Genomic DNA, 22,300 nt, shown 5'->3' on the forward strand with positions numbered 1-22,300 from the left:
CCATGAATTGCTCTGTAAACTGAACGACTAATTGAAACCATTGAGAATAGGGCTAAACAGAGACGGACAAGACGGCCGGATACAGCGACACGTCATTCTGTGACGTCGGTGAGTAGGGTCTATATGTGTGTAACCGATGTGTAAAACGGTTAGTGCAGTGGGTTAGTGGAAAGTAATTTTCACCAAAGTTCGTTTTTTTTCTAAATTGTATTTTTCAACTTACTGTAATTAGCTTTTTCACGTTTGTGAGTGTTGTTAGGGGGAGTATTTTTATTTATTTTCATTTAACTTTATCTACATTACCTTTGACTTAATCGTGATGTCACTTCCTCGTGTGTTCGCGCTTTCTCCGTACCGAGACTGCTGAGAGACAGGTACGTTGTGAAGTTGATCCTTTGTTTGTGTATCGTGCTATGTGTGAAAAACGCTAAATAAGAGAGTTATGCCATCTTTTGAAAATAGCAAAGCTTGTTCAGGGTGTTTTTGCGTGTCATAGAACTTGGGTACAGCGAGTGTAATGCTCTTATTAAGACATTTAAGCCGACGAAACTGGAGTTGATACTCATGCGTCCCGCCACACTTTTTTTTTTTTTTCCCTTTTGAAGGTCCGCATCAGGGCTTCAGCCACAGAGGTCGCTGGATTCATTTTTTAAATTTTCCATCAGGTATGTGTGCTCCCTTTTCTTTATTTTGTACTCTTTGTGTTGGCTCTAAACTTACTTGTATCTAGCAAAATAATAAAGACCTATAGGAGGGCGGAGAGAGAATCAGACTTGAGACGAAAATAAAGCTTTTAACACTGACGGCCGTCAGGAGAAAGATTGATGCAGCCCGTGTGGCTTCAACAAGCTTATCTAAACCCTCCCCTGAGAAGCGCCAGCCTTTTATTAAGGAGTTGGAGAGCATTCATTGCACATGCGTAAGTTTTGTTTTATCGAGATTGTATCATTTACTGAGAACAGAAACCAGAATGAAACATTATGGTGACATTTACTGAAAACAGAAACTTTACTCTTTCCATTGTGTAAACACTAAAAAGCATAAGTGAATAGAGAAAACATAATCATAACACCTAGTTTTAAACACACATAATTGCATTTACTATTATAAATATTGTGAATATTGTTAATACTGTTATTGTGCAAAAACATTAAAGCACATCTCACACTTTGCATTTTAAATGATGTAATTTTTCAAATGTTCATCTTTGAAAAATTACATTTAGTCATATTTTAGACTAAAATAACTGTTTACAGTCGGGAAGGGGGAACATTTGTGTTTGTTGTATAATGTTTTAGTTTTGAAGCTATGCACAGTAAAATGTATTTTTTGAGTTGTTACCAAGACTGCTGAGAGACAGGTGCGCACGAAGGCTTTAGCCAGAGAGATCGCTGTATTCACATTGGATGGCTTTGTGAGTCAATAAACTCCTTCAGGCTGGCAACAGAGCAGCCTCCTCTTGTCATCATTTGAAAAGACAACACAAGGCAGAAGTTTTATCTAGCCATGGGGTCAGCGCGAGACTGGCTACATGTGTAATTTACAAATATTTGGGAACAAACAATTGCTATGTTGTGAGTGAAAGTCATGGCATTAGCCTTGTTGGAGGCGGCCTTTTCGGTATATGGCAGAAAACACAGACAAGGCTGAAAAAGCAGTTTCTGCTCTTGCACCCCTCTTTAAAATAAACTGCTGTATTTTAAGCCAAAAGAACTGTTCTGTTTGATAGAACAATATGTCTATATACTGCCGCAGCAGATTCATGGCGGAATAAACCCCCAAACTATTTTTAATTTGCCCTTTTTACCCTGGAAACCCCTGTTTACAGACGTCACGCTATCGTTTTTGGTTAAACCTAGCCATAAAAAGAAGTAATCGTTTTTAAAATTCGAAATGTCTGTCATTTTTAGCTTAGAATCATTATTGTTGTTTAATATTTAGTTTAAAAAAAAAAAAAAAAAAAAAAAAGACGACTCAAAAAAATTATTCACTCGCATATTTTAAACTTTTAAACAACTTAGGTCACAATGAAAAAATTGGCGTCTGTAAAAAAGTCACGGATATCTACCTCATTGCTATTGTTAATTGTATTTTTATTGTTACTGTCCCATTTTCCCCAATATTTTAGATGATAATCGATCCAAACAAACTTTGAAAAAGAAAGAAAAAAAAACGTTTAAAAGGGTAAATATATGAAAAACAAAATCTCGACCACTCCTTGATGTCTGTGATTTCTGTATCGCAACCCTTGTTATATTACCATGTTTCACCCATAAAGTCTCCCATAAATCCATCTGTGGCCATTCACAGCCATGTCTTGGCACTCAGTGATACATACTTTATGGAGTTTTTGGATCCAAACCAAAAACTCCAAGCTCCAAGGTAAGTATGCGATAATATCTCGTTAAAGTCATAGCGTCTGTAATTCTGCTCTCGCGTGCTCTCATCTCCAGATAGGGTTTTGCTGTTTAAATTTTTTATTTTATTTATTTATTTTTTTAAATACCTTCCTGTTCAAAATGTTTCTTTCCCCAGAAAACTGTGATTTTAAGCTTTCCAATGATGTATCACACATGCATATAGGACAATTTTAAAATTTGGCCAAATTGGGGGTTTCAGAGCGGAACTTCTAATGTAATAAGGGTCGCGATGCAGAAATCGCAGACACCAAGGAGTGGTCGAGATTTTCTTTTTCCTATATTTACCCTTTAAAACGTTTTTTCCAATTTTTCATTGTTTGGATCGATTATGTATCATCTAATTCTAACATATTGAAGAAAATGCGACAGTAACAAAAAAATACAATTAAGCGATGGTTATGAGTAGAGCTGGGAATCTTTGGACACCTAACGGTTCGATTACGATTACGATTCAGAGGCTCCGATTCGATTATAAAATGATTATTGATGCACCCCCCTCCTTTAAAAAAAAAAAAAATTTTTATGTTTTGTAGATTAGTTCCAAAATTGTTCAGAAATACTCTCAGGCTAAACCAAACTACTATTTCAGTATCATGTTAACATATAACAGTAAACAAATATACAAAAATAACAGTAAATAAAAACCCCCAGTCCCCATTCTGTATCAGCAGCTTTAAACTACATTGAATTAATTTAATGTTGTGAATCAACCGTTAAAGTTGTTAAAATTGCTCCCGTTATTCCATAATTTCCCTTTTGTCTACTTTCAACATGTAAAGGTTTAAAAACTATTTTAAAGATAGATTCAAGTCAATATTTTACCGATTTAGGTGTATTTTAGATAAAAAGTTAATTAGGTTCGCTTGGAAGGTTCGCTACAACAGCCTTGCAGGGAAGTGTACTGCTTTAAGATGGCGGCCGTTTACTAACGCCCGCATCTAGCTTCTTTGTATTTGTGCTGCTAACGCTACCAAATCTATATTGCATCTAGTCTTATATAAATGATATCTACCATAACATTATGTGGATGTACTTTGTAGCAGCTTTTCGTCAGCAGTCAGGTATGTTGTTGTTTTTTTTTTTTTATCTCGTGGCATGAGTTGAGCTAGAGCCATGAGTTGAGCATTGGGATTACCTGAGGGGCCGGGTAATGACAAGCATGATGTTTAGCTACTCTCGCTCCGTTCCGAAGACCGCGCGGTGCGCTGAGTGTGTTGTACTTCCGCTATACTTAGCATATTTCAATAATCGGAATTTGGATGTTTGTGAATCGTTCTCGAATCTTCCACGGCCGAATCGCGAATAATCTAAGAATCGGAAATTTTGCACACCTCTAGTTATGAGGTACATATCCGTGACTTTACAGATTCCATATTTTTCATTGTGATGAAATTTGTTTAAAAGTTTAAAATATGTAATTTTTTTTTTTTTTTTTTTTTTTTTTTTTTTTAATGAAATATTAGACAATGATTCTAAGCTAAAAATGACAGATATTTTGAATAATAAATATAATTAATTACCTTTGTGTTATGGCTGGGTTGAAACAAGCGGTTGCGCGACGTCTGTAAACGGGGGTTTCCAGGGAAAAACGGACATATTAAAAATAGTTTGGGGGCTTAATGCGCCATGAATCTGCCATGGCAGCATATATTCGTATTGTTCAATCAAACGCAACAGTTGTTTTGGCTTAAGATACAGCAGTTTCTTTTAAAGAGGAGTGCAAGAGCAGAAACTGCTTTTTCAGTCTTGCGTTTTCCGCCATACGTGTGTGTGTGTGTGTGTGTGTGTGTATAGATATATATATAAAATAAATAAAGGTTTCCAACTATTTCGAAGATTTATATAATAGCCAAAAACCAATGAACTGGTGCTACCAGTGTTAGAGGTACAGTAATTAAATTTCGCCGTATTTTACCGCATTTGGTCGCATTTATCCTCCACATTTATTCACGTTTATTCTCAGTTATTGTGAACACACCATATTTTTGTCCACAAGTAAATGTACCTTAAGGACCATTTCCTGTTAATGTTAAAGCAGTACAATAGTCCGTGTTGGACTCTTGGCAGGTGCCCTGTTTTGCTGTCACAGGAAAATCGTAAATTAGTGAAGTTTCAATACTTCTGCATTATTTACTTCCCTATAAGTGGGCCATGAACATGATTAGACAAAACACAAGGGTGAGTACGCATTGTTTAGCGGAAGGGCGCAAGGATCACAGAGGGTCACAGGTTGCGCCAGAGGCTGACCTAGGCGTCTGGACCGGAGGTGCTGAAGAAGCCTTTTTAGTCTGGACACTTGCCCTTCACGTCCTCCTGACCTCACATCACCCCACGTTCTTGGTATGCTAATTTTCTTACAAATGGAGTACTAGTCCTTCTAAAAAAATTAGCATATTGTGATAAAGTTAATTATTTTTGGTAACGTACTGATAAACATTAGACTTTCATATATTCTCGATTCATTACACACAACTGAAGTAGTTCAAGCCTTTTATTGTTTTAATATTGATGATTTTGGCAAAAGTCAAGAAAAAACAAAAATTCCTATCCCAAAAAATTACCATATTTCATCCGACCAATACAAAAAAGTTTTTTTTTTTTAATAAATACAAAAAAAGTCAACCTTCAATTAAATCAGCTATGCACTCAATACTTGGTCGGGAATCCTTTTACAGAAATGACTGTGTCAATGTTGACTGCTTCTAAATTGTTATGGAGGCCCAGGATGCTTCGATAACTGCCTTAAAGTGCCTGTGACACGAAAAAGCATGTTTATTTCATAATACACGCGGTATTTTATGCTCCTGAATGATATGGACCGCTTGGATGTGTGTGGAAGCGATCGCTATATATATTTAGTTTTTTGAATCCCGCGCCAGGAAAATGAGTGACTTCCGGCTTCGGTCTTGCATTGAGGAGGAGGGCGCTGTGACGTGTACGGTAGAAGACGTCCTCTTCACGCTACAGTGTACTGTTGTGTATGAGGACGAAGGATTCAGCTGATTTTGCGGATTAATACGTTTATTTTTCGCATCACGCCAGCCAAACGGCTGCAGAAAAATCATTCAGTGTGCGGGAGAGGCGTATGCGCCTTTCTGGAGTTTCAAAAGGTTCCCATTCACCGTGGATATTTACTGTGGGACCATTGGACTTACGAGGAAGTGAGTAAACATCTTGTTTTGTATTATGTCAAATACGAATACAATGATTACAAAGTAAACACTACAAAATTCCTTTAAATAAAGGACTACTTACGTTTGATCATTGATAGGCATGTAAAAAGCTCTCCTCATGCTCGTTAGCAGTTAGCTGTTAGCACGTTAGCTGCAACAACAACTCCAGCCACCCTCCTCCCGGGAACGAACTGTAAACTGCTCTCCGCCGGGCGTTTTGCCGATCCGCGAAGACAATCGACAACCGGGTCGTCATGTCAAATAATCCAGGCTAGTTACGTGTGATTTTCCACTTCGAAGACTTTGAAACATCCCTCGGTTCGGGTTAGCATGTCGGCTAGCTGTCACTCCTTCTAATAATAATAATAATACATTTTATTTATAACGCACTTTACATTTGAAAACAAATCTCAAAGTGCACATCGCCAGAAAAAAAAAAAAAAAAGTAGTAGTGGTTTGTTTACATTCTCCGAAGCTGGGGAAGGGAAATGACATATGTCCGATTTAGGTGTCATAAAATATCGTTCGGGAGGTGCGGCAGTAAAGGTGAAGTCGACAGTTTTGACCATTATGTAGTAATTTTGCCATGTCGTCTTGAATAAATTGATTTTTATTATTTCATATTCCATTTAGCACAAGATTGTTATTTGTCTTGACCATGCCATTTATTTAGCAATTGGGGAAAATACTTGGATAAAAAGAATATCCTGTAAAAATATGGAAGTAAAGAGACAGAAACAATGACATTTTGCCGCTCTCTTCGTCGCGTTTTCCTCATTGTGAATAGTTCCCCCTCGACGGGCTGACTGGTCCTTCTCAAGCCATTTATATAGCTATTGGGGAAAAATACTTGGATAAAAAGAATATCCTGTAAAAATGTGGAAGTAAAGAGACAGAAACAATGACATTTTGCCGCTCTCTTCGTCGCGTTTTCCTCATTGTGAATAGTTCCCCCTCGACGGGCTGACTGGTCCTTCTCAAACCATTTATATAGCTATTGGGGAAAAATACTTGGATAAAAAGAATATCCTGTAAAAATATTGGAGTAGAGAGACTGAAACAATGACATTTTGCGGCTCTCTTCGTCGCGTTTTCCTCGTTCTGAACAATTCCCCCGCAACGGGCTGAATAGTAAAACCGATGAGCCCAGTCTACCGCTGACGTCATCCACCTGTTGGGGACGCTAAAGCCCTATAATGGTAGGCGTGGCTAACCGGCAGATTAAAAGACTAATTTCTCGTCATCTGCACTTTGCTAAATTGTTGTATATAGTCAAATCGTCTCAAAATATGATTCTAATTCACATAATAATGCCATTTAAGACTTTTTTTCTGGTGTCATATGCTCTTTAAGCTCATCCACTGGTCTCTCAACTTCCTCTTCACAATATCCCACAGATTCTCTATGGGTTTCAGGTCAGGAGAGTTGGCAGGCCAATTGAGCACAGTAATGCCATGGTCAATAAACCATTTACCAGTGGTTTTGGCACTGTGAGCAGGTGCCAGGTCGTGCTGAAAAAGGAAATCTTCATCTCGATAAAGCATTGCCTTGACCCTGCCCTTGATAAAACACAGTAGACCAACACCAGCAGCTGACATGGCACCCCAGACCATCACTGACTGTGGCTACTTGACAGTGGACTTCAGGCATTTTGGCATTTCCTTCTCCCCAGTCTTCCTCCAAACTCTGGCACCTTGATTTCCGAATGACATGCAAAATTTGCTTTCATCTGAAAAAAGTACTTTGGACCACCAAGCAACAGTCCAGTGCTGCTTCTCTGTAGCCCAGGTCAGGCGCTTCTGCCGCTGTTTCACACATGCCTGTGCATGGTGGCTCCGGATGTTTTTACTCCACACCCAGTCCACTGTTTCTGCAGGTCCCCCAAGGTCTGGAATCTCTTCTCCACAACCTGCCACACTTTTTCCTTCCACAGACTTTCCACTGAGGTGCCTTGATACAGCACTCTGGGAACAGCGTATTCGCTCAGAATTTTTTTTTCTCTGTCTTAGCCTAGTGCTTGACGGTGTCAATGATGGCCTTCTGGACAGCAGTCAGGTCGGCGGTCTTGCCCATGATTGCGCTTTTGAGTAATGAACCAGGCTGGGAGTATTTAAAAGCCTCATGAATCCTTCGCAGGGGTTTTGAATTAATTCGTTGATTCAGATGATTAGGTTAGTATAGCTTCTTTAGAGTGCCTTTTCGTGATTTTTTTCGTATAATTTTTTGAGATAGGGATTTTTGTTTTTTCTTGACTTTTTTTTTGTGCCAAAATCATCAATATTAAAACAATAAAAGGCTTGAACTACTTCAGTTGTGTGCAATGAATCTATATGAAAGTCTTATGTTTATCAGTACATTACATTGATTACAATATGATATTTTTTTTCGAGAAGGACTAGTATATAAGGGTTGTGCCTGGCTTTCGAACTTTACTGATATTTCTGCTTTTCTGTAATTGCTCAGACTAGAGAACTATCAGCCAGATATCTGTAACTGTGGATTGCTTTGTTTATGGAATCAATACACTCGGAACAAATTGCAACTCAAGGTCTGTGACTCTTTTATTTAGATTAGCATTCAGTTATTAGTAGGGCTGTCCCAAACGACTAATTTTCTCCCGATTAGTCAGCCGACTATTTTTACGATTAGTCGACTAATCTAATAATTTTTTTTTTTACTAATTTAGCAATGAAATTTTTGTTGACGCTTATCAATTCACAAAAACATATTGGAACACGTAAATTATTTAAGTACAAATAAACACGTAAATAACAATAATAAATAAAAAAACGAGTTCAATTGCTGATAGAATTAACTAGTGCAAAAGAATGGAATGTAAACAGATTCAGAACACTGACTTCGCCTTTCCAACATGATTCAAAACAATTCTTAAAAAAAAACACCTACCATTAATATTATAGTATAGTACTATATGTAATGGTATTATAATAATTATTCATTGCCAATCATTTTTCATAAAGGGTGTCATTTTAAAGGTATTCTTAGTGTAGAATCTGAATTTTGAAGTATGTGGGATTAACTCCAGAAATCGCTATTTATATGAAGAACATGACATGCTTTTATTTTGAAATGTTCTCCGGAAGTACGTTCGCTAAACCGCTAACTTCAGCTTTACAATCCGCAAAAAACAACAACACTTTTTGTAATTGCATGTAGTGTCAGTAATCGATTATTTTGGTCATTTTTTTCGTTTGCAAATGCTGTTAACCAGCGATTTTTTATGTTTGAAGTGTCACCTTTTAACCGCAAGTTTGCATTCACGAGACGACTGCCAATGTTGTATAGCAGGTTAAAGTAAGTTGCCTTTTTCCCCATTCAACTCAGTGTAGCAGTGCTAACGTTACAGTGTTTAATATACAGGTTTTCTTATTTTGTATGTCTGAACTTTAAGTCTACAGCGTGTTGATAAGAGATTGGAACTGCAGTCTCATATGCCATCAGCACACACGAACCAATGTATGCACGCACGCACGTGCGCAGCCATAAAAGGCAGCCGTGAAAATTACCGGCCTCATTTTTATTTGGCGTGCGATAAATGGACTCATTTGCATATCGTGACAGGCTTAGCAAGTTCAATAAAACATGCCGTTAGTTAGATGGACTTACAAACTGGGTGACTGCGCTTTAGGTGTTTATTTACTGCCGACGTGCAGCCAAGCTTGGCATTGAAGAGACAGGACGAAAGAGTGTACCCTCCTTTGTTTCTTTGAAAAAAGCCAATGTTTTGGACACTCTGGTGTGCTTTCCCGGCTTTGTGCCGCTTTCCCCGCTTACATACAAAGCGTCCGACATTCTGAACTTTCCACGCATATTTTTTTAACCCTTCATTAACTGTCGACGGGATGTTTTGCTCGTCGACGGGTTTACGTCATCGATGACGTCGACTATGTCGACAAGTCGGGACAGCTCTAATTATTAGTATACCTCTCTTCTGAATAATGAACAGATTAAAGATGGGACAGAGTAATCCGGTATCTCTTAATAAGGTCCCGAACTCTCACAGTGGGTATTAAACCTAACACCAGCCTCGGAACAAGTCAGGCTCTGTCTATCATCATTGTGGCGATATAAGTGTAAAAGAAACAACAAGGCATAGCATTTGCTTAATGTTATATGTCAATGTGAAGCAAAGGGCATGTTGTGTGCGCTGTTAGTTACTGGACTATGTACCTGGAGCAGAGGTTGCGCTAGACATTTTCGTTGTCTGTCATTTTGACTGACAGGGTCATAAAAATCCGGTCATAATCTATTTTTACCAGTCACTGAAATTTTTAAAATGATAATGATGACATATTCAATAGTATTTAGTTTTCATTCATTTTTAATTTTGTAACGCTTGCTTGGCGGCGAAAAATTAGACACTGAAGTTGTATTTTTCTCCCTCTTTTTACTCTGCTTACCGCCAGCAACACCAACAAAACAACTCCACTCCCAAAGAAAAAGAGGCAACCATATAGACCCCAATCACCAACGTCACACAATGATCTTAATTGTGGTTGTCAGCCCAAAATCTTCTAAATATATATTAAATGCATCTTACCAGATATAAAATGACTACTACATAGTCTGTGGTGATCGTTTGGTGCCAAGTTTCCTGAGCGAAATATGGGCGCCGCCATCTAGGAAAATGTCTGCTTCGCACTTCCGGTCCGGTTGAGTAGCAGTGTATTAGCAGTGTATTGACGACGATAAAACTACGAAATCAAGCCAGAGCAACCCATGGAATCTTCAAAAATTGATTCAGCACGACCTATATGACACGTAGAAGAGATTGGATAGCAGTTCGTGTCACTTCGTTGATCATTCGTGGACAAAATTATTAACAACGGTCAGCCTGTGTTAACGTGAGGAATGGATTGATACTACGGCCATTAGTGACCAAAATGTGGTGAAATTACAAGTTATATTACATTTGCCGACTGCAGAAGGGCTGACATAGATTGTTTTGTTACAAGGAAATGCTACAAGGTTATGTACATATGATGTTAACACAGTATGTCATTTTTTTTTTTATTGCAGGCATTGATCGCAATAAAACATTTAGACATGATTCCATTTCTTGTTTTTTTTTTTTAAAACGATTGGTGCACTCCAAAACAGGTCAATAAATCACATTTATAAAAGTATTGCAAAAATATCATACGAGAATGTGATATCAGACCGCAGAGCTCCGGAGCCTCGTGAACAAATAGCGACATCACGGAGGCCCTCGGCGGCATTTAGATGTGCTTTTTTCCCGTCCTCGGTAATTCCAGCTCCAATAGCATATATTTAAAGATGCTGCCGTTCACAAGTTCGTAGTTGGATCACGGCGATCTCGGCGAACCACCGTCTGTCACAATTCCTGCCTCTCTCTCGGCCTCTCCCGGGAGTCGAGCTGTCATCATCATTGTGGAACGCAAACGATATATGTTCGATATATGTCCATCAACGTACAAGTCGTCTTCCCTTTTATAACAGCGTTTCCCAGCTGGAAACAAACGAATAAAAACTTGTAACACTTGATTTATGCGGTGCATTCAAACACGATTAGCAACAGGCGGATAGCAGCAGTAGCAGAAGCTAGTTGTTGTAAAAACAATTAAACTTCGTAATTACAATCATCATCGTAATATCAATAGCAAAGGCAACAAGTCGTTTCATGCGCCAGATTTTAGGTTTCGTATTTTTAGAGAACATTACCTTCCATAACAGCGGGGGCAGGACTGCAGGAGCTGTCAGTTTTGTACATCTTCCGTCCCTCCTGTATGACGAGTACGAGCACCCATGGTTTGGAAATCGACATGGTACGAAGCATGAAGGCCTTGGCTTGGTTCTCCACCCGCCTACATCAAAATAACATTCCCGGGATCTTGTATAAAGACCTTCCAACTTCGATTCCACCGCCATTGACTTCAATGGTAAACAGGCGGAAACGGAAGGGGAAGGAAGACATAAGGAAGTAAACCGGTACCTCGAAAACTTGTCTATACACAGGCGGCAATCTAGTCCACCAACTGGATCACGCGCTGGCACACCGGGTGCACCAATAAGAACCTCGCGTTGATGTGTCAATCACGGTGCTGCCGCCAGACCCCGGTGACGCTACAATATTCTGACAGAATAGCCAACGACGTCATGCATTAAGAGAGACAATAGCTAATTAATATGCCACCCTGTGGTCTGGGGTTTGAATTGCAACCTGTCAAAATGACTGATGGACTTCAGTTTTTTCCGTCACCGTTTTAAAAAACCGGTCAACGACGGAAAATTTCCGGTTAACGCGACCCCTGACCTGGAGTATCCATGGTGCTGCAGCTGTTTCCCCTACTTGAGTCAATTTGTATACGCAAAGAGTCGAAAATATGACACTCCGTGATACGGATACCGTACTGTGTTTGCAAATGTTTAATCACATTACTGGTGTTCCCACCCTTAGATGACATTTTGCAAATATTGAAAGTTGCCCTTTCATTTTTACCCTCTTTCCTGGTGAAGTGTAGCCCAACTTTGGAGCGAGTGGTTCTTGGCGCCATGCTAGTTTGATGCGTCTGGACAACGAGAGACACATCGTCACTTGACACGTTCCTAAAGACCTAATGACGCAATACGCGTCTTTAGGAATCGTTAAAGGGATCATTAAGGCTTTTTCATTGTGATGTCGAGGTCTCGAAACACTAGGAACCGGTTTGGAATTGGAATCTGATATTGATTCCCATCCCTACCCCTGTGTCTAGCTAAATTTAGGGTAAAGATTTGGGCTAGAATCAGTTGTCCCCAAAACCTTTTAAACTTCACAAGTGTGACCTATGTTTTTTTTTGTTTTTTTTTGAGAAAAAAAAAAAAACATGAAAATTATCACCAGTTACCTTGCCAAGTAACTAATTATGCTTAGATTAAGGTAACTGAGTTACTAACACAATTACTTTTTGGGAGAAGTAATTTGTAACTGGAATTAATTCTTTAAAGTAAGATTAACAACACTGATCACTACATACCATCACACAGGTTTCCTACAAAGATTAGATTTGACAATGGCACCCACTTCAAAAACAAAAATCTACAGGAAGTGTAAAAAGCATTAGGATTGAAACATACGTTTGAGAGAATGAACAGAAATATTTTGCAAGGCCCACAGTAGGGCAGGGCGGTAAACCGAAAATTTACCGTCACCGAAATTCTTAACGTTGACCGACGTAATTTTGACCATGTCGGTAAATTAATAAAACAAGAAAATATATTCTTTTCATCCTGCTTTGATTCTGTGTTGTTCGTCTATGTTCATTCCCCTTTAAGAAAGCAGTCAATGGGCTTACGTAGGGAGTCACGTGATCATCAAGAAGCCAATCAAACAAAAGCCCGGTAAGCTAACGCTAGCAGCTAACGCTACAAGCAAAACGTGATGGAGTGTGGCTTAAGGGAGGTTCACCAAACTTTCAGCCAACATTTAGTAGACTCTTGGTGGCATCCAGACGGGCTTTCACCTGCTGTCCTCCCTTGTTCTCACGATTTCCGGAGATGGTGCTTTCAGTGCTTTCCACTGGTAGCCAGGCTAACGCTAGCTAGCGGCTAACGCTACAAATGAACGTGATGGGGTCGGATAGCGGCTCTAACCTTGTCGAAACGGCTGAACTTAATGAGTGGATTGGGCACGGACTGCATCTAGCAATTACTATGTGGCGTTATTTTGTATCTGTCTGTGTGTGATTCCTCTGATAGCTTTTGTGATGGTAAAGCATTCAGCATAAAGTACAATCCAACGGCGAAACTTATAATGACCGAGAAATGGCCCCAGCTATTTTTCTGTATGTGCTTATTTCTGTGTCATTATTGCTATCATAAAATCTTAAGCGTTTCATTTGAAGAAGATCAATATAGCTTTAATGAGTGTGCCTCTCTCTGTTTGTTTGGGGGTTCATTTGTGCGTGCATTTATTAAAAAATGCACTGGGGGGGACCCTGAAACCATAATGTAAACACTTGTATTTAATAATTATGTTACAGCAGCCATTAACAATAGGTTGTCTTTTTGAAGTGTACTGTTCAAGCTGCAAGTCATTTGTGTTACAATGACATGTTTGCACAGGCATATTGATTTTGATAATGTACATTGTTCAAGTCATACATGCTGTTATAAATGTTCATACTTGAATTCTTATTGCTTACAATACATTTTTATAAACTTAATGTTTAGACTGCATGTACAAATGTTAAATACAGTATATGAAATTGAATGCTGGTAAATAAATCAACAAGAAACAGTTAATCTATATTTCATGCATTGATTCAGATTTTCAAATATATAACAGTACGCTTGGGCAAATTTATCGTCATTTATCGGTATCGAGATAAATCTGCTCAATTTATCGTGATACATGTTTAAGGCCATATCGCCCAGCCCTAGCCCACAGAGAATTCTGTTCGATTGCTGTATAAACATGGAACCCACCAAATGAAGGATTACTCTCTTCTTTCAGCAGGAAAAAAAAGTTCATATCTTTTTCCATTCTTTAGAAATCAGCATTAGAAAATGGCTTAGTTTGATCAATTTTCAAATATCTGATGAAAAAACAGAAATTGAGCTTTTTGTGAAAGCATACATTTTAAACATAACTTTAACCCAGCTATTTTTTGCTTTAGTTACATCCCTTGCATCTGAATAATGTTTTCCTTTTTACAAAATATCATAAAGAACAAGACAAATATAGCATTGATTGGAAAGTAACAATTTATTTACACATAACTAACTGAGCGATGACGCTGTTGTCGCCGAGATGACACTGTTGTTGCCGCGACAGCCGGGTTAACTTTTCCCTCATCGCTGCCTGTCTCATATACAGTAGATGGATTTTTTTTTTTTTTGTCTCTGCGGGGTCTGCTCGGCGAGCCCCCTGCACTGGTGGTCCCGGTCGTTCTGCTTGGTCGTCCAGTGCAGGGCATCCTGGGCGTCCTCTCGGTTGTTCTGCTCGGTCGTCTGCCACCTGGCATCATTCCGCCGGCGCTCCGACCGTGCGGCCCTGCCTTTCGTTGCTGTTGAATCAGGTTGCGGGTCTTACCAACTGCGCTACTGCCCTCCATTGGCCAGTTTTATTGCTTTAAAATGGATTTTCAGCTTTGTGCTTTGGAGCTTAGTTGAATCAGGACCCAGGGATGTCTTATATGAAAAAAAATGTAAAAGACGTCTAAATATGTCTTTGGGACACTGAAACAATTAAAACGTTTTGGGAGCAAATGAGTTAAAGAAGAACTGGCAGAGGCCTTGGCCTCCTCAAATCTTAATTGGCTACAGGCTCTCCCATTAGCATTAATGAATGAATGAATGTGAGAATGTAATTGAATTCAGCGAAAGGCTGGACTCCTTTTGAATGTCACACAGCAGATCTTTTCCGGCCCCAGCAGCTCCTCTAGGAGTGCAGGAGGGTCCAGGCCCACCCGAACTCAAACAAGTAACATTTCCTTTTTCCTCATATGACAGAAAGGACAGCCTGACATCCCTCCAGATATGAATGACTGCGAACATGTTTGTTTAAAAGTGATTAAACCTAAATGCTCTGAACCCAGGTGGACAGGTTCCCACAAGGTCACTGAGAGGACGTCATTCGCAGTTCGCCTCTTGGGAAAAGGAGACACCTGGTTCTATAACTCGTCTACCAGACCACCAAAGACCCCATCAGGCCAGGCGTTCTCTCCACCCAGCGACCCACCAAGGTCCAACTAAGTGTCAGCTGACCCTTCTTCATTTCATCAATCAGCAGAGGTGAGTTCACGGTATACGAGCAAAATAATCCCAGTGACTCAGCCTGAAACCAGGTAGTCTACTCTAAGGTGCCAAAGAAGTTAACTGCGCACTCAAATAATCAGAGCGATCCCGGAGGCAAAGATGCGAAACTTCACTCCGAGAATGATGATGCACTCCTTCAGTTGGCTTTTTGGCCTCTCCCTACTTTTTATCACATTCGCCGATGACTGCCCAGTTCCGGTATCAACTGAGATCGTGACCAACGGAGCATATGGGGCGGAATCCTCCACTTCAGTCACCACCAGCGGAGAATGTGTATCCATCCCGGGAAACAGACAAGTGACTTTCGAGTTTGATGCTTGTAGATATTATCCGTGTGGCTGGGCTTCTAAAAGTCATTATTATTTGTCTTCTGTCTCATGGTCATACTATACAACTGTGGCTTATTCAGGGAATGACTGGCAGATATCCTGTCAATCACACCCTCATCCTGTGGAATGTGGGAAGATGGCTGACTCCATCTCGTTGGTACGAGTAGGGGCGCTTGGTGCGGGCAACGCCAGACTTGCCTTAACGGTAGATCTCAGAACTTTTAACTTGTCCTCTTTGATCACAACCACGACATCGATGCAGGGCCGTTTTATTCCCACAGTTCCAAATTGTTTAAATTTGTTGTTAACCCCTTATGCTTCTTCTGCAGACTCTATGCCTTTTCGAATATGCCAATCTTTTCCACAAAATCTAGCTCCCCACAGAGTAGGTCAGGCAATTCCAGGACAAAGACCTAATGTACGCGCTCGGTTTACAAACTATTTGTCTAAAGCCGACGCCCTAGAAGTGGCCACTGGAGTAATTAATCTTAATGCCAATTCATGGCTAGAACGGGCTTCAGCAGCACAATTAGCGTTCCCCCATTCTGATTGTTTAGTGTGTATGGTTGCTAGACCGCTCATGCTGCTAGTTACCCCTCCTATTGATTCCATTCATAATATGTCATGTATTTTGCCTTTGATGTCCCGAGACGTTCCACCGACTGATTGCATACAATGGGACTCAATCCATCCATTATCCCCAGCAGATGCCCCAGTTCCAATGTTTCATGCCAGCTCAGTTTCATTAAACTCGACCTGTTTCCATAAGGATTCTACGAGGCAGGGCGAACGTAACGTAAACGTAGGAGGGTTGCCCTCTTCCTTATGTCGAACCATAGTAACGCTCAACGAAACAGACGGTTCCGAGTCACTGACAAAAGCACGAGCCGATGTATGGTGGTTTTGTGGGGGTACCAGACTGTTTAATGTACTTGCACCCAAGTGGTCTGGAACTTGCGCTTTGGTTTCAGCCATATATCCAGCTCTGGTCGCTCCTTTAGCAACGCACTCCGAAATACATTCATTAACAACATCTAATATTTTATCACGTCATAAGCGAGCACTTCTAGACACTACTCATCCGTTTTTCGGTTCACAGGTTTACATAGACGCAATTGGGGTTCTCCGTGGTGTTCCTGACGCATATAAGTCAGTAGATCAAGCCGCAACAGGATTCGAAAACCTGCCTATATCAGCCATTTTACCTGTCAGCCCCAATAAGAACGTGGACCGAATTAATTACTTGCATTATAATCAACAAAGGCTCGCCAATTATACTCGGGGTGGATTTGAGGCTGTGTATGAACAATTAGCCGCCACTTCCCCTTTGACTTTACAAAGTAACCTTGCAGTTGATATGTTGTTGGCAAAAGAAGATGGAATCTGTTCCATGTTTGGTGATCAGTGCTGTACGGTCATTCCCAATAACGCTGCCCCGGACGGTTCATTAACTGCTTCATTAAAAAAGTTACAATCTCTTTCTAATACAATGAAGTCACACTCTGGAGTGGACACTAGTAACAGCATTGTAATTGTTGCTGTCTTCGCGCCTATTTTAGCTATGTGCGTGTGTTGCTGCATCCCTTGTGTCAGGTCACGGTGTAAAAAAATCGTTATTACTGCAATAGAAAAGCATAATTGTGTGAAACCACCACCTTACGTTGCGGCAGAACCGTTAGCCCCTACAACTGCACCACAACCACCACCTTACGTTACGGCAGAACTGTTGGCCCCTACAACTGCACCACAACCACCACCACCTTACGTTACGGCAGAACTGTTGGCCCCTAAAACTGCACCACAACCACCACCTTACGTTACGGCAGAACTGTTGGCCCCAAGAACTGCACCACCCTACCCCACTGATGACCCTGCTGGTACCTTTCTTTGATATTCTTGCTTGTTATTGGATTCTCACGAATCCAAAAGGGGGATACCGAAAAAAAAAATTACTGTATCATAGCATATTGGCCATGCCCATATTAGGCCATGTTTTTGTACTTCAATATTACCTTCGAACCAGCTAGAACCGGTTGTCAAGGTCCTCAACTTAAGATGTTTTCCTGGTGGAAAATAGTAAGTTTTGGTTTCGTCCTTACAGTATGTTTCGATTTTGTCCTGTCAACAGTGTAAAAGACTTGCCTCGTATTGTTTTGACTCACGCATTTGTATGATCACAACTTTGGTCTGTATCACATTTGTATCCAGAATTTTCTGTTTATAAAACCTTCAAAGGAAAACCTCAGCCTCTGATTTACAGCATTCTCACCACCCAAAATTCAACAAACACGCGAAGGAAAAAGGGGGGAAAAACTCCATCCTTCAACAATACACATCAATGAGGAAGGTCATTTGGAAATGCCACTAACTTTCAGAGAACGTCCACATCTTCCAAATAACAAACAGCTTGCAATAATGCGACTGAAGCATTAGACGACAAAAATGGAAAGAAATGCTAAATGCAAAGAGGACTATATGAGATTCATGAAATGTCTTTGAGGATGGTGATGCAGAAGAAGCTGTAAATTAGGGTGACCGTATTTTCATTTACAAAAGAGGACACTCGTCCCGGCCTCGTGATGCTTGAATTTTACTCAACGTTCATTTAAAGATTCCTTTATCATTTTAATATATTTAAACTGTGCCTCCTCCGTCTGGTTAGAAAAATTCAGTTTTATGTATGGTGGAAAACACAAAGGTGACTTGAAGTTCCGCTCTGAGACCCCCAATTTGGCCAAATTTCAAAATTATTCTATATGCATGCGTGATACATCATTGGAAAACTTAAAATCTGTTTTCTGGGGGAACAAAAATTTTGATTAAATTAAAAAACAAAAGCCCTTTTTTTTTAAACAGCAAAACCCTAACTGGAGGTGAGAGCATGCAAGAGCATAATTAAAGACACCATGATTTTAATGAGATTTTATCATGGACTTGTTTCGATCCAAAAACTCCATGTAGCATGTATCATCAAATGTCAAGACACAGATGTGAACGTCTACCGCTGGATTTTTGGGGGATTTTGTGGATGAAACATGGTAATATAACAAGGGTCGTGATGCAGAAATCGCAGACATCGTGGTCGAGATGTTCTTTTTCATATATTTAGCCTTTTAAACTTTTTGGGGAAAAAAAATCTTTGTTTGGATCAATTATTTATCATCTAACATTTTGGGGAAAATGCGACCGTAACGAAAAAAATACAATCAAGCGATAGTTATGAGGTAGATATCTGACTTTTTTTTTTTTTACAGATGCTAATTTTTTCATTGTGGCGTAATTAGTTTAAAAGTTAAAAATATGCGAGTTTTTTTTTTTTTTCTTCCAAACTAAATATTAGACATCAACCATGATTCTAATCTAAAAATTGATTGACTAGTTAGCAACTCGTGTATATTATAAAGTAGAGTTCATGTCGATCCATTTGAGTGGAACGAACCAACACAATTTCGCTCAGCCAATACAGCCTATCTGTCTCCTTGTGCCCTACGATTGGCTTCCAGTTCAAGGTGTACACCACCTACTGGCCATAGTTAGCTAAGATAGGCTCCCGCACCCCCGAGAACTTCATGAGGATAAGTTGCGTGGAAGATAAATGAATGAACAAATGATATATTAATTTAGTATGAAGTAGACTTAAAAGTCAAATCCACTTGTCACAAGTGCAGTTGACCCTCATGATACTAGCACCACACCTATGGTCACGTGAGAAAATGAATCCCATTATGCGAGCAGATTTTCATGATACGGGTGACGGGCGAAATCCAGAAAAGCCCCTCTCTCGCTTGGCATGTCCGAGTGCGGCATCACACCGTGTGGCGTACGAGCATCTCACAACAATAGAATCCCCCATCTGTCTACCTGCCGCTCATCCTCGTTGTCTCCGATGATTGAATTTTGTGCATCTGATTTGTGCTAACAAGTGAACATGAACCAGTGTATGAACATGCAAAATTCAGTGTTGTTCATGTCATGCTATCTTCTTTTCCATTCGGCGTTTCCCTTCATTTGCTTTAATATTACGGTGTATGCAAGGGGGTAGGTTTGCATCGGGACAGTAGGGACAACACTGCCAACTTTTCAGGAAGCTCAAATTGTCCCCACCAACTTTTAAGCAACCTTATTTGCATTGTACAATGAGTTCAGTTAAATAGGTAATTTAGATTGTCTTCCCCATATGTTTTAGGGATGGAATTGACCCTACCATTATTAAGTGAATTATTTTCTTCATGCTCTGACTTACATTTACCCCTTTTCACTTGCTGAATGTTCCAGTCCATCGCCCCCCCTCCCCATTATATTACATGCCGCCTCCTCCGCCCCCTTCGAAGAGGAGTGAAATTAGAAGGGGTTTTTTTCAGGCAGCAGCTGCAGCCACTCTAAGTAATGTAAAAAGACACCAATGTTGTGGAGGTGGGGAACATGCCACAAATGTTGTAACTGAGAGTCCAACCTGCATCAGAATTAGCATAACATTAAACTGTGTAAACTTGCTAACCTGCAAAACTTGAGTATGAAACTGTTAGAGAGACGTGTCCTCCTCAGGGCCGGCCCAGCCTATACGCAGACTATGCAGCTCCATAGGGCCCCTGACCACGAGGGGGCCCCCAATCTGTCAATTGTTTAATTTATATTCTATTTTGTTTACTACAGTTTGCTTTATTTGACTTTTGTGAGTTTTGATACTTGATTACAAGCTTAAAAAATAAAAGTCCCTCCTTCTTTCTTTCCTCTTTTAGAAAAAGGTTTGGCGCTATCTACTGTAAGTACTGACAATCATCTAGGGTGAGAAGTTTGAAGTATGCATTGCAACAAAATCTGTTTAATATACAAATATGGACTTATGGGTTGGATTGCATGTATGGGTTTCACAGTACACTGTGACGAAATGGTGGGCCAAAAATATGGGCCCCTTTGCATTATTTTGCTTAGGGCCCCCAAATGGCCTGGGCCGGCCCTGGTCCTCCTGTATGTTTTCTACTGTTAGCCAGTGTTGTCAATCTTACTTTTCAAAAAGTAATCAATTACAGTTACAAATTACTTCTCCCAAAAAGTAATTGAGTTAGTAATTCAGTTACTTCATTGTAAGAGTAATTAGTTACTCAGCTAAGTAACGGATGTTACTTTGCATGTTAAACACATTATTACATTATACGTTCTAGAACATCTTTCACATCAAATATCTTTATTAAATGATTGCATTGAACTGATTATTTCATTCCAAAAAATAAAACCTTAGGCCACCATTGATACATTAAAAAAACAAAAAAATTCACTTATGAGTGTAATGGTATACAATGGTATATAATGGTGTACTGTTGTAATGAACCTGCACTGAACCGTGACCCCCGTACCGAGGTACGTACTGAACAGTGACTTGTATGTATGGTCATACCCCTAATATATATAGATATATTTTTCAATATGGAGGTGAGGCTCTGAATCTCCTGCTTCTCCTGTCTTTGCTCTACTCATTTTGATTAAAAAGTATCACACAAGGTTCATGGATCTGTCATTCAAGAAATGTTTATTGTTTTTGTTTTGCCATGGACTTCATCACCTATTGACATGATATATTAAGGATTTAGCCTAGGTTTTTTTGGCTGTGGAACGAATTGATCGAATTGTAATGTATTCTTATGGGAAAATCCCGCTCGACATACGACCATTTCGACTTACAAACTAGGTCCTGAAACAAATTAAATGCGTATGCATAGGTACTATATATAGTACATGTAGTATATATAGTAGTATATATAGTATATATAGTATAGTATATATAGGTGTTGCATAAATGCATGAGTTCCCCCATATGCCCTCTAGATGTCAGGATTTAGCTTGCACATTAATAGGTACCATGTCTGCTTTTGCAGCTGCCTTGTTTAGCGCAAGCATATCTCAGCTACTGATTGTTGTGTAAATTAATCAAGCGAAAGAATTGAAGAATGGGGTTGAGGTCAGACAGATAACACAGATAAGTCTGAAAGCCAAACCAGTACATGTGTCCAAACAGGAGAAGGGACCAATTGTTAAATCGGCGCAGTTCTGCAGTGCACCGTCAGCAGCAGGGCAGAAAGGATGTGGAGTCATTAGTCTCCAACTTAAATGCTTTCCTGATGAAAGATTGATCGTTGTTCAGGGAGAGGTGAGAGCGTTGGCGTCGCATTCATAACTTTCCTCGTTGGTGGTGTTACAAGTCTTCAAACTGTCTTAAGGCTTGAGGTAGAATATTGCTTTGTGTGATTCACTTAGGCGTGGAATAAATGGAAGCCCTGCAATATCAAGTAAGATGCATATATAAAGAAAATAATCTTAAAAGGATTCAGATGTTATACATAACAGGGTTGTATGAGGTTGAGTAACACATTCAATCAAATCTAACCAGTGTATAAACATATTTAAAATAGAAAACTGTCTGATAATGTCTTGTGTAACGACTTTATTTTATTATTTTTTTTTAAATGATATAGGCCAATCGTTCACCATTAAGAGCATTAACCACATAAAACACTCTTACTTCACCTACTATACACATACCTGTCAAGTTGTACGGTTTCGGCATAATTTGTACAAGTGAGCACTGATTTTTAAATGTGTA

At 39.7% G+C, this 22,300-nt stretch overlaps 1 protein-coding gene across 2 annotated transcripts; it reads left to right on the top strand.

The window, feature by feature from the left end:
• Nucleotides 1-274: 274 nt before the first annotated feature.
• Nucleotides 275-19,946, top strand: LOC130906246 (uncharacterized). 2 transcript variants are annotated; one of them, XM_057820353.1, is made up of 4 exons: nucleotides 275-374; nucleotides 606-665; nucleotides 15,154-15,349; nucleotides 15,418-19,946. In XM_057820353.1, the coding sequence occupies exon 4, from the start codon at nucleotides 15,473-15,475 to the stop codon at nucleotides 17,591-17,593; it is 2,121 nt and encodes a 706-aa protein (XP_057676336.1). In that variant the 5' UTR covers nucleotides 275-374; nucleotides 606-665; nucleotides 15,154-15,349; nucleotides 15,418-15,472; the 3' UTR covers nucleotides 17,594-19,946. The 2 variants fall into 2 exon arrangements, with proteins under 2 accessions (XP_057676336.1, XP_057676335.1); XM_057820352.1 differs by having other exon boundaries at nucleotides 334-665.
• Nucleotides 19,947-22,300: the final 2,354 nt, after the last annotated feature.

This window comes from Corythoichthys intestinalis, chromosome 18, assembly GCF_030265065.1.
Source record: "Corythoichthys intestinalis isolate RoL2023-P3 chromosome 18, ASM3026506v1, whole genome shotgun sequence".
Lineage (NCBI taxonomy): Eukaryota > Metazoa > Chordata > Actinopteri > Syngnathiformes > Syngnathidae > Corythoichthys > Corythoichthys intestinalis.